General features: G+C 38.6%; 1 protein-coding gene and 3 pseudogenes across 51 annotated transcripts in view; 3 read left to right on the forward strand and 1 right to left on the reverse strand.

Annotated features, from left to right (window-relative positions):
- Positions 1-113: 113 nt before the first annotated feature.
- LOC145505266 (coiled-coil domain-containing protein 3 pseudogene) lies at positions 114-5078 on the forward strand (annotated as a pseudogene). The gene has a single exon (XR_014052923.1). The product of XR_014052923.1 is annotated as a coiled-coil domain-containing protein 3 pseudogene (transcript).
- Positions 1823-12286, reverse strand: part of HS2ST1 (heparan sulfate 2-O-sulfotransferase 1) — a 195653-nt gene continuing 185189 nt past the window's right edge. For 21 of the 50 annotated variants that reach the window (XM_081489932.1, XM_081489933.1, XM_081489952.1 and 18 more), the window contains 2 exons: positions 10242-10399; positions 2996-9187 (listed from right to left, as the gene is read on the reverse strand). In XM_081489932.1, the coding sequence (XP_081346058.1) occupies positions 8961-9187; positions 10242-10399 (385 nt within the window). In that variant the 3' untranslated portion in view covers positions 2996-8960. Of the gene's footprint in view, positions 9191-10241; positions 10400-12286 lie in introns of all 50 variants that reach the window. The other 29 variants (XM_081489910.1, XM_081489908.1, XM_081489916.1 and 26 more) reach the window with 3 other exon arrangements.
- LOC145505267 (uncharacterized) lies at positions 5164-6888 on the forward strand (annotated as a pseudogene).
- LOC145505268 (ankyrin repeat domain-containing protein 26 pseudogene) lies at positions 6961-8015 on the forward strand (annotated as a pseudogene).

The raw sequence follows: 12286 nt of genomic DNA on the forward strand, positions 1-12286 counted from the left end.
GGGTGAAAAGAGAATCAGCAGACATGTGTATTCTCAAAGAAACATTACGGACATGTCTAAACTGTGCAGTAAGTGTTAATCAGATTAACTTTTTCTTTCAATTTCCCTTTTTATTCTAAGCTGACAGCTCTTTTCTCTTTCCCTTTTTTCTTCTAGTTATGAATATATCCTAAGTATACCTTGTAAATTTTCAATCTGAAATTTCAGTACCAGTAATAAAGTACAAGGCAAAAAGCAGCAAAGGCCTGTCAGTTTGCAAGTCACAAATAAACCCCCAAATCACAACAGACCAGTAATGACACGTACCTCTCTGCTGGCAGTGATGTCTGAAGGTTAAGTTCATGACACTGAACACTGACTCCACTGGGAAAAATCTTCAGCATCAAGGCCATGGAAGAAAATATTAAAACAGGACACCATACCATTTTTCCCCTTCCCACTGAGTGTTTATTTTATAGCTTTTTCATCAGGTAATCAACTGAAACACTTGAACAACAGAGAGCTGGCAGAAAGTTAAGGAAAAGGAGTAATTATCTCTCCAACAGATGTGACAAAATGGTTTCAACTTGGAAACAGTATTGTGTAAATGAATCAAGCGAACAGCAGAGGGGGAGAAAAGAGAAAGCAGAGACAGAGGAAGGAGCAAGCATCTTCCAACATGGATCGTGAGGGGGAAAAGGCACTCTTCTTCAGCTGTCTTATGTATTTATAAAGTGAAAGTCAAAATATACAATCCATGTTTGCCAAAATTACATTCGACACTGCTTTAGAGATGCTCACACACCCGAGTCTCAGTAGAAAGCTTTAGAAGCTGTCTGAAAAATCAGATAGACAGCACCAGTGTGTCTAAACCATAGGCTTACCAGTAATGGGTTTTAAAAGAGATCATCACCATCAGGGTCCTTTTTATAAATAGTACTGCAAAGGTCACAAAGCTGCATGAACTTAAATTACAGGATAAATCTGATGAACTGATTGCCCATTTCTATCTTTACAATTCCCTCTCCAGTAAATCAGAAAGCAAGCTCCACTCCAGAGGAGTTGAATTGGCAGTGCATCTCAAATGGGGTGCTTTTCCCCTCCAAAGACTGCCTGAGAAGCAGTTTAGTTGCCATCATCCAGCAGCTTTGCATAGGGTAAATGGATGTAAAAATTTAACAGCAATTGCCTTACTTCCTCTCAAAGCAAACAGCACTAACTTATGAAGAGGCAAATTTTCAACTCATGAAGTAGAAGCACCTGGACCTCTTAAAAGACAAACTTCATAAAAGGTTACAATACCGGGTGCCTCTCATAATAAAGGATTTTAGGGCCATAGGTGTGTTTGAGAATGATCAATGGGAAAAACCAGAGAGATGATTTACACAGATGTTCTCTATGTAGATTTGAATAGAAATTAAAATACCAGCTATGCATTTGGGAACCAGCCTTTAGTTCAATTCTCTAGTGCTTTTAGAATTTTTATTTCATTTTATTAGAAAAAGAGAATCATTGTCTACAAACTATTTTCTTTCTAACTATGCAAATACAATGAGCAAATCACCTGCAATATCAAAATACTGTTTGTAAATCATGGATGGGACTCACAATTTTAGGAATCTCTGATAGGACATATATTGAGAAAGAGCAACAGTGGACTTCAAATTATAGGCATTAACTGAATTATAAGAATAGAAAATAAAATGCAAAGTTTAAAAGTCAGTTAAGTTTTTCTCTGATTTTCAGTCATTTAAATCCAATCATCAGGAATTCAGAAGCACCCAATATGTTCAAAGTTGCAGAAATGCGTATGGATGATAGAAAAGTAATCCCCATGCAATACTTTATGTGTTGCTGTCAGATATATTTAAGTGATACTTTACAGATTAAAGCTGGGTAAAACCAAAATATGTCTTTTCCATTACATTTTAAAAGTCACAATAATTTATCAATAGTTGCCATTTCACAGCAATTAGAAAACAGGAGTTGATACAAGTTGAACAAAAAGGTACTTTTCCCTCTTTTAGGAAATAAACATATATAGATATACATATACACATACACACATAACATTATCTTTTAAAATTCAAAGTGGTTAATTTGCTATTGTATTATATAAAAAAAATTTTCCCCCTATTTTCAAAATACTGAAAAAAGCGCAGAGGCTGAAAAAGAAAAATCACACTTGCCACTCTAAAAAAATACATTATCATCTCAGTGGTTCTGTTTATTTGATTATAAAGTTAGGTATTATAAGGACTCTGCACTTGTCAGGCTCCTAGCACTATATTAGACCATATGGGATTAAATCTAAACCTTTCTCAGTCTCCAGGAAGGATACTTCTCACCCACCCTAAAAGATGATAGCATAAATGCCCCTATTCTGAACAGCTAAACTGGGAAAGAAAACCTGCCCACCTGGAAGCAATTCAAGTTATAAAAGTTTATGAATCTATGGGAGAGACGGCCTGGATCAGAAAGCTATTCTTTGGATATAAGTTAGGAGCTGTTTTGGAAGTATATAAACTCTTTTAGGCCAGTAGAGTACAGATTCAAAAGTGATTTCTCCATCAATAATAACCTGCTACAGGGGTTGGCAAAGTACAACCCATGGTCCATATTTGGCCTGTAACCTGTTTCAGCAATCAAGTTTTATCGGGACACAGCCATAACTCATCACTTATGTGTTGTTTGCTTTTATACTAAAATGGCAGAGTTGAGTAGTTGTGATGGAGACCAATGTCTTGCAAAGTCTGAAATTGTATGTACTCTCTGAATCTTTTGACACTAGATCTATATGCTACTCTAGTTACCTAAAAGAGCTGATGCACCTTAAGATTTTAGCTGGACTCAGAGAATAACCTGCATCTTAGGGTTCCTTAGCAGATAAATGTCAGATGCCCCATCCCAAGGCGGTGCTTTACTTTTGGGCAAGGAAATTATTTGTATATATTTTCAACAAATGCCTGCAAAAGGTATTAAATATACTCACAAAAAAAGTCAAATAAGAAAAGTATGCCTGTTGATATACTCTTTTAATATTGTCCTATTATTAGGGGGGAAAGGGTGTTACAATGACTTTTCCTGTCAACTTCTTTTAGCTTTTCTTTAAATTTGTCCAAAATGTCTTTTGATAAGTTGCACTCTCTCCTCCTCTCATACAATCAACAACCTTTAAAGCAACCTGCCTGAAATGCTTACATAGTCTGGTGAGGCCTTGTTTGGGGATATTTATTTAAACTAAACATATTAAAGGTTACCCTTTTAGAAAATATTTCTAAAATTCTTTATCTTTGCTAGTTCAAGAAGTGGAAGAAAGTAAAGAATGCACAGGGAAATCAAATTCTGCAAAATATACCTTAAAAACCAGAGGTATAAAATAGCTACCATTTCTGAATGCTAATGTAAAATAAAAACAGAAAAGTCTTCCACATTTGAAGAGCAAATTTTCCTCTGCCCCGAGTCAACTAATGAAATCTTTTTGCAAACAAGGAACAACCTCCTGAACTCAAGCAGCTGCTCATGAATCTGTAAGAGTTCACAGGTGTTTCAATTTTCAATAGCTGTTGAAACAGGGAAGATAAAACACTGAGAAGATATTTATTAAACACAAATTTATATCAAGATGAACTGTTTTTTTTTCAACCAGCTAATAAGTGAACTTTTCTTTCTTTGTTAAAAAACGAATGATATGAAACTATATGTTAAAAATTTTCCATAATACCTTACATTTATATCGCGCATTACAATTTTCAAAGTGCTTTCACATGCCATCTCATTTAATCCTCACAACACCCCTGTGAGGTAGGTACAGCAGGTATTATATCCTCATTTCAAGATGAGGAAACTGAGGCAGAGAGAGGTTAAGTGACTTGCCCAAGGTCACACGGCTGATAAGTGGCAGAGCCAAGTCAAGAAATCAGGATTTCCGACTCCTCGTCCAGTACTCTTTCCACTGTAACTACTGCCCCCAATTATGAATAATGTACTTTGTATCAAAATTGAAAGGTTATTGAAGTTCATTTCAGTGATGTCTTAACAGTAAAGTTAAATGAGAAATACAAGAACAGTAGACCTGATGGTTTTACTTGACAATAAAATTGGTGCAAAATCACTTGTCTAATTACTTATAACCTTTTGGTCCAAATACATAAAATATGCAATATTTACAGCATTTTCATTTTTTTTTGTAAATGCAATGCTTTAAAACACATTATTAAGCACCTTAGTAAAAATAGTCTACAAGGAAAAGTACAGAAGAAGTAGGAAAATCCTACCCATACCACAGCTCACTAATGGAGATATAATATGGAGTCACCGATATCTTAGTTTACAGCTTTACAAATAACCCGTGGAGAAACAAACACTAAATTTACGTTTTTGATATTAATATGTGGAAGCCTTAACTAAAACCTTAGGCAGGGTGGATCCCAATGGTGGAGAAAAGAGCGGCATGGAGCGGAGTGCCCAGGGCTGTGCTTCTGGGGCCCCGGCTGGCGTGCCCCGGGTGCAGTGCTGACCCTGCTGGTCCCACCACCCACCCCTCGCCACCGCACCCGCCAGCATGCTGCACCCACTGCTGCTTGCCTGGGTCTGCCTGGCTGGCTGGCTCGGGGCCTCCCGCAGCTGCCAGCTGCCCTCTGAGGGGAGACCCCTGAGCGAGGGCTGCCGCACCACGCTGGCCGAGATCATTGTGTACGCCAAGGGGCTGGCGCTGTAAGAGGAAGGGCATGGCCTGTACAACTACCTACCTGCCCTGGCAGTATGCGGGGCTCTTCTACTGGGCCCAGATCAAGATGCTGTGCAAGCAGGTGTGGGGCGGCATGCTCTAGGTGCCTACAGGCTCCAGGCTCAACTTCACTGGCCAGGACTACTTCTCCTATCACTCCCCCACCGTGGTCCAGGATTACTCCTATTTCTTCTTCCTCAGGGTGGACGAAGAACCTCTAGCCTCATGGAGTCAATTTCCAAGATGCCATCTTTCCAGACACTCAAGAGAACAGAAGGATGTTTTCCAGCCTTCAAATTGTTTGCAAGGGCAGCAGCTGGAGACATTCTCCAATGACTGGGAGGTCCAAGAAGACACCAGGCCCAGGTAACACATCTGAGAGAAGGATCCACAAAGCTGCCAGCATGGGCCACGTAGCCGAAGTGTAGCATATTCTCTCACTCGGGAAGAATGGCATGAACGACAGGGACAAGATGAACAGGACTGTCCTCCACTTGGCTGTACCAATGGTCATTCAGCAGGGGTAACTCTTCTCCTGGAGATAAAATATCTTCCTAACCTCTGTGATAATGAAAATAGGACAGCGCTGATGAAGGCTGTGGAATGCCAAGCAGAGGAGTTTGCAACTATTCTGCTAGAACATGGTGCTGACCCAATGTCAACGATGTGAGTAGCAGCACCAGTCTCCACTATGCTGCCTTTTGCCAGAATACATCACTTGCAGCAAAGCTGCTTTCGTACAACTCCAATAACAGAAGCCAGGAACAAGGATGACCTCACACCACTGTTACTTACTATACGTGAAAGGAAACAGCAAATAGTGGAGTTTTTTGTAAGGAAACAAGCAAATATATGTGTGGTTTATAAGATGAAAAGAACAGCCCTCATGCTTGCTGTCAATTATGAGTCAAATGCAGTCAGTCTTCTTCAACAAGGTGTTAACATCTTTTCTCAAGATGTCTTGGATGGACTGCTGAAGAATGTACTGTTGTTAGTGGTGTTATTATTCACCAACTGATTACTGAATATAAAGAAAAGAGACACCTCCCAAAAATAGCAACCCAGTGGATGAGAATTCTGAGGAAGACTCTTTAAGCAGGTTTTCCAACAATCAAACCTGGTGTTGATTTATGGCCTACATCAGATAATAAAGTCTTAAGATTTAAAAACCAAGGTTGAAGAAGAAAAGCAGCAGAACAAAAGTAGTGAAATTCAAGTATCCGATAACGTATGTGGTGCTGCTGAAGACTGGATTCATTCAGCAGAGAAAGAGTAGAAAAAAATAGCAACCAGCTGTTTCCTGCTACGGAGAATGAAGATTCTGATAGGAGTGATCCTAGCATGCATATGAAGGAAGAAAAAGGACAATGAAAAATGGACACCAAAATAATGTGTGATTACACCAATATTTGAAATGACCGATTCACTGGTGGTCTGCTGCATGTGAATGATGACAGCATTTTAAGTAAAGTGGATCAGGATGATGCCAAGTCTGCAAAGAAAATATCTAGTGAATAGAACAAGGTCGAAGAGCAAACTAATTCTGTGGATGACCTTGATGACTTAACTCAGTCATCTGAAACCGCTTCCAAGGATGGTGAGTTGAATTCCATGTTGCTAAGTGAACAATTTGGCATGAGGTGTAAAGATTCTGTTAGCTTGTTGAAAATTCGAGGTGCAATTCTTTCTATGAAAGATTAATAGAATTTTAAAAAAGCCACTGTGAACTACTTAGAGGAAAAATTAAAACAGAAAGTAAGGTTAGTGGGCTACAGAAAGAGCTGTCAGAAACAAAAGAAGTGAAATCACAGAGCAACAGAAAGTGGAGTGGGAACGAGAGCTTGAGATTCACCTTAAAGCAAGAAGAGAAGAGAAGAAAGTCTGGTATGTTATATGAAAAAATTAGGGAGCAGTTAAGAAGAAAAGAAGACCAATATGGTAAGAAGTTGAAATAAAACAACTTGAATTCACTCTCAGAGCACTAGAAATAAAACTGAAGGCTGTGAGGAATAATCTGAATCAGGTCATAAAAATGCGAAATGACATCAGAAGCAGCTTTCTCGAGAATGGAATGCAAGAATCTTACAGGATGGAATCCTGACCTTGCCAAACAAAAGGAGATAGAAATGGCTAATAAGGAAATGAACTCGAGTCTATCTCAGAGGATTCACTGGAGGTGACTCATGTTATTGTGCTAACTTAGAAGATAAGGTGCAGGATTTAAAGAAGAGTTACATCAACTCACAAGTCAGATGCAAAAAGTACAGGATCAACATACAGAGGCCCTGAGATGTGCTGAGAAAACACAGGATCACATCCAAAAACTTGAAATTGAAAACACAAGTTTAAAACCACAGTCAAAAAGCAAGCAGGCAAAATTGAACAGCTTCAGAAAAACCTGTTAAGTACAAGTTCGACTGATGATCTTACAGCAGAGCTAGAAATTGCATCTTCAAAATGTCTGCACCTGGATGCAAAAAGTCAAGTTCTTTGACAGGAGTTATTACCTATGAAAGTAATGCAAAAGAAGTGTGAAAAACTAGAGAAGAATAAAAAGAAGTTGGAGCGAGAAGTAGTGAACCTCAAAAGTCATATAGAAATGAATATGATACAACACAGTCAAGCAGAGCAGTTTAAACAGTAAACTGAAGAAAGAGCAAGATAGGATCTAGTAAACTAAACGAAGTCAACCTATTTTTATAGATACAAGCAGCATCTCAAGAAAACTTAGAGCAATCATGAAATTAGAATAATGCCTGAATAAGAAGTCAGATCCTACAGGAAATACTAAAGGAATTTCTCAATCAATCCTACAGGAATTAGTCAATCCTAAAGGAAATCAGTCCTGAATATTCACTGGTTGGACTGATGCTAAAGCTCCAATACTTTGACCACTGGATGTGAAGAACTGACTCACTGGAAAAGACCCTCATGCTGGAAAAGATTGAAGGTGGGAGGAGAAGGGGACGACAGAGGAGAGATAGTTGCATGGCATCACCAACTCGATGGACATGAGTTTGAGCAAGCTCCGGGAGTTGCTGATGGATAGGGAAGCCTGGCGTGCTGCAGTCCATGGGGTCGCAGAGTCGGATACGACTGAGCGACTGAACTGAAGAAGTCGGATGGAACTCAGAATTAAACACTTGGAATCTGAACTCTCCAAGATGAAAACCTTTTAAGAAGTTTCTAATAAAAAGCAGAATTGGGAAAATATAAGCAACTCTACCTAGAAGAACTAAAAGTTAGAAAGTCATTGGCAAATAAACTAGACAAAACTAACAAAAGGCAGGCAGAGATCAGAATATAACTAGAGAACTAGAAGAAGCTGCTGCTGAATTTGAATCTGAATCCCATAGAGTCTCCTCTACGATCCACAGATGAGTCAAATCTATATCAGGACCTACTTTTGAAAACATCACAAGAATATGTACAGATTTTGAAGAAAAAATATATAATCTAAAAGATAAACAGTCAAAATTTCCCTACTGGACTGTTTATATTACATTTTAGTTTTTTCCCATTAAAGATGATGAGAAAGTCTTTCTTAAACGAAAATATTTTTGTGAAAAAAAAAAAAGAACTTTAGGCAATGTCAACATTCTCTGAAGTGTTTCCCCAATCTTAGATACTGGGGAGACAGGAGTAAGAAATACTGCTTTGATTCTTTTTACAGTATTAATAATGATTTAAATTGGTTTTTAACACCAATAATCATCTTTGAAAAGAAAATTAAAATGACCTACATAAATATGGGCAATTCCAACTACAGCAGAAACATTTTTAGCAACCGTGATCAAACATTTAAAACCAAAGCACACACTGCCAAACAGTTAATAACACTAGCCAGCAGAGGAGTCAACCCAAACCTCCAGGCGAAGAAGCAGGTGGATTCATCTTCATTGATGGTTAGTTGAAAAAAATGCTTTATCAAAAACAGAGTATCAGAACTTTTCTGTAACTGCATTTAGCCTTCAATTAGACCTGCTAGGTATTTATTTTAGGTGATGTGTAGGTTTTGTCCAGGCAGGAGGTTATAACTCCCACCAAAATTTAACCAGAATAAAATAGGCTGAAACTTAAACTTCCTGGACCACTGATGTATCAGCCAGAATCTACCTCCTTGACCTCACTGTCTGTATCCTAACGCAAAGTGTCTTATATACTCATCAACAATCCAAGTTGTGGAGCTGAGAACTAAGGTGAAGACAAGGTCGAAGTTGTAGTTCAAGAATCTAACTGTCACGCCTTGTACTCAGTTCGATTTAGGGTAAATCTTTTCATAGAAAAAGTTCTGTGCGAGGATGTAGAGGTCTCCATCTTTTTCTCGTACAGCATGGGCTCTGATGAACTGGAACTGCTCTAGTGCAAACTCATAGAACTCGTTTTCCATTTTCCAAATGTCAGACTGCTGTAGTTTTGCAATGGTTTGTTTAGTAGGGAGTTTCTTCTCTGTGGTTTTCCTAAGATGAGATTTCTTTCCTACTTACAAAGGCAAAAGAGAAAAAGTAAATAAATTCTGAGAACACACACAAAAATCAATGCCTGTTTATTTGAAGAGATGACATGTGGAAGGCAGGTAACATAACTGTTTTGTCTTAAAATCATTCAGGCAAAAACAGTGTCCTAATCAGTGATTTGTTCCTTCATAAGACAAATCTTTATCCTCGTTAAAGACTTAGTTCAGTTCAGTTCAGTCGCTCAGTCGTGTCTGACTCTTTGAGACACCATGAGTCGCAGCACGCCAGGCCCCCCTGTCCATCACCAACTCCCGGAGTCTACCCAACTGCTCCAGGTCTTAATGAGATGTCAAATAATAAAAGTAAGAATTGCCACTTGATAAAGTGTAGATGGTCACTGTACATTTTATACTCTCAAATGCTTGGTGTTCTGACTAGTTTGTTTTTAAAGATATAAAATATCTATTTTCAAACTTTGGACTGATTTCTGATAATGTCTATTCTGTGTACCTATGTATTAAAAGCTAGGGCATATGCATACTCTAGAAAAAAAGAGTCCCTCTGATTGTATATTACCAACGAATAGGGAAAAAAAATCAGGATTAGACTGGACTGACTCTACAGTCACCTTCAGATTTTTAATACTGTCAAGGCAACTGAAACGTACTTTTAGGAGCATTATAACAGACAAGAGCCATAGGATCATTACCAATGTGATTCAGCCTTCCGATCCTACCCTACCTAAATGGCACCAGACATGTCTAAAGGATGGAATGCATGGCCGGCATTCCTGAGTATCACACAATTTCTAAGGCTGGCACTACAGTCTGTTTCTTTCCACTGTACCCATAATGCCTTTTAATTATCATCTCATGCAAGTTTATTCATTCAAAAGAAATTTAGTGAACACCATCTGTGTGCCATGTATTGTTCTGTATTGAAAATGGTGAGGAGAAACGGACAATATACCTGCCTTTCTAGAGTTTTACTCAACAGACTTCAAATCATACATATTTTGCAAGTGGTAAAGTTAAAGTCAGCTTAAAAAAAAAAAACAAAAACCATCCTTTATATACCTGTACGATAGAGTTCTGTAGCACCCCTGAAGAACCGGGGTAAAGCTGCCTCCAGTAACATGATAAAATCTTCAAGCTCTTCAGTTACTCCCACCAGAAAGTATTCATTAATTAGGTTATACTTGGCTTGATCCATAGCCCACCTGCTTCCCACATTCCTAAAGCCAAAGAAAAATAATAAAAAACTTGGTTGTAAAATCTGCTAAGTATTTTTGATGACTTTGACACTGTATATTATGGAAAAAACAGATAAACATGTGTTCATTCAAAGCCTTAATGCCCTTTTATTAATGTCCTTTGGGAGGCACACCTGTTCTTAATTTCCTTTGCCTTTGTCTCCAATTTATGCTGAACCATGCAGGGCTAATTCAAATTTTACCAGGTGACACAATATAAACAGTTAAAAAATATGCATATTTATGTATCCTCCTATCTGATTTAGGTATGAGTGCATCTAATTTTTGTTTACAGTTGACACTTGAACAACATGGGTTTGACCTGTACAGGTCCACTTATATGCAAATATCTTTCAATAGTAGATACTATAATACTACATGAACCATGGTTGGTTGAATTTGCAGATCTAAGGAATCATGAATACAAGAGGCCAACTATAAGTTATACTGGAATTAACCCCTGCCTTGCTCAAGGGTCAACTGTACTCTAAACTTCATTCATTTTAAGAGCTCTCTAGGAAGGTCTAAGCAATTTTGTGTAGTGGTTATCTTCATTTAATTTATGAATTTAGGTTTTTTTAAGGAATGGCTCTGCTACAGATCTTTTAATTTTTACATTGTCAGCTAATGACTGTTAATAGAGATTTGGCCCTAAATAAACTATGCCTTTGGATTCTTTTCAGCATTGACATTTCCTAATCTCAATTCCAAGTTCTGCCTTTAAGCAGTATGATATTGTGCGAGTGTCTTTCACCCTTCTAAACTTGTTTTCTCAGCCATTAAAAAGCTGGCGTGGGGACTTCTCTGGTGATCCAGTGGATAAGATTCCACATTTCCACTGCAGGAGGCACAGATTTGACCCCTGGTTGGGAAACTAAGATTCCTCAAGCCACAGGGTACAGCCAGGAAAAAAAACCAACAAAAAATACTAACTCTTTTGAATTTCCTGGAGGTCCAGCTAGGACACTATTCTTTCTCTGCCAAGGGCAAAGGTTTAATCCCTGGTTGTGGAACTAAGATTCCACACTGCATGGCCAAGGGACGGTGGCTGGTTGGGGAAGTAAACAAGTTGATTTCTAAGGTCCCTAAAGAAGTTCAATTAAAATCTCAGTAACACCCAACAGAAAAATATATTATTGTTCTAAGGTGGGGGCGGCAAGCTTTTCCTATGAAAAGCCAGAGAGTAAAGCTCAAGATGGGCTTTATAGGTCATATGGTCTTGGTCACAATTACCTAATTCTGCTTCTGCAGTGTGAAAACAGCTACAGACAATAAACAGATATGGTTGTCTTTCAATAAAACTATTTATAAAAACAGGTATTGGGCCAAATTTGGTGTCCAGGTTGTAATTTACTGATTCCTGTCGGAGAAGGCAATGGCACCCCACTCCAGTACTCTTGCCTAGAAAATCCCATGGATGGAGGAGCCTGGTAGGCTACAGTCCATGGGGTCGCTACAAGTCGGACACGACTGAGCAACTTCACTTTCACTTTTCCCTTTCATGCACTGGAGAAGGAAATGGCAACCCACTCCAGTATTCTTGCCTGGAGAATCCTAGAGACGGCGGAGCCTGGTGAGCTGCCATCCATGGGGTCGCACAGAGTCGGACACGACTGAAGCGACTTAGCAGCAGTAGCAGCAGTTGTAAGGAAATGATTAAAAATTGAGAAGACATTCTTTCTAAGCTTCCAAGTCTTCTTATGTTATTATAGTTGACCTTTGAACAAGAGGGTTTATGGGTGCCAACCAGACCCAATCCCCGACTCCCCATTTGAAAGTCTGCGTATAACTTATAGTCAGCCCTCTGTATCCTCAGTTTTACATTCAAGGATTCAGCCAACTAAAGATCATGCACTACTGTAATACATA

The sequence above is a fragment of the Giraffa tippelskirchi genome, chromosome 5 (assembly GCF_054371585.1).
Source record: "Giraffa tippelskirchi isolate mGirTip1 chromosome 5, T2T-mGirTip1v1.2.pri, whole genome shotgun sequence".
Classification (NCBI taxonomy): domain Eukaryota; kingdom Metazoa; phylum Chordata; class Mammalia; order Artiodactyla; family Giraffidae; genus Giraffa; species Giraffa tippelskirchi.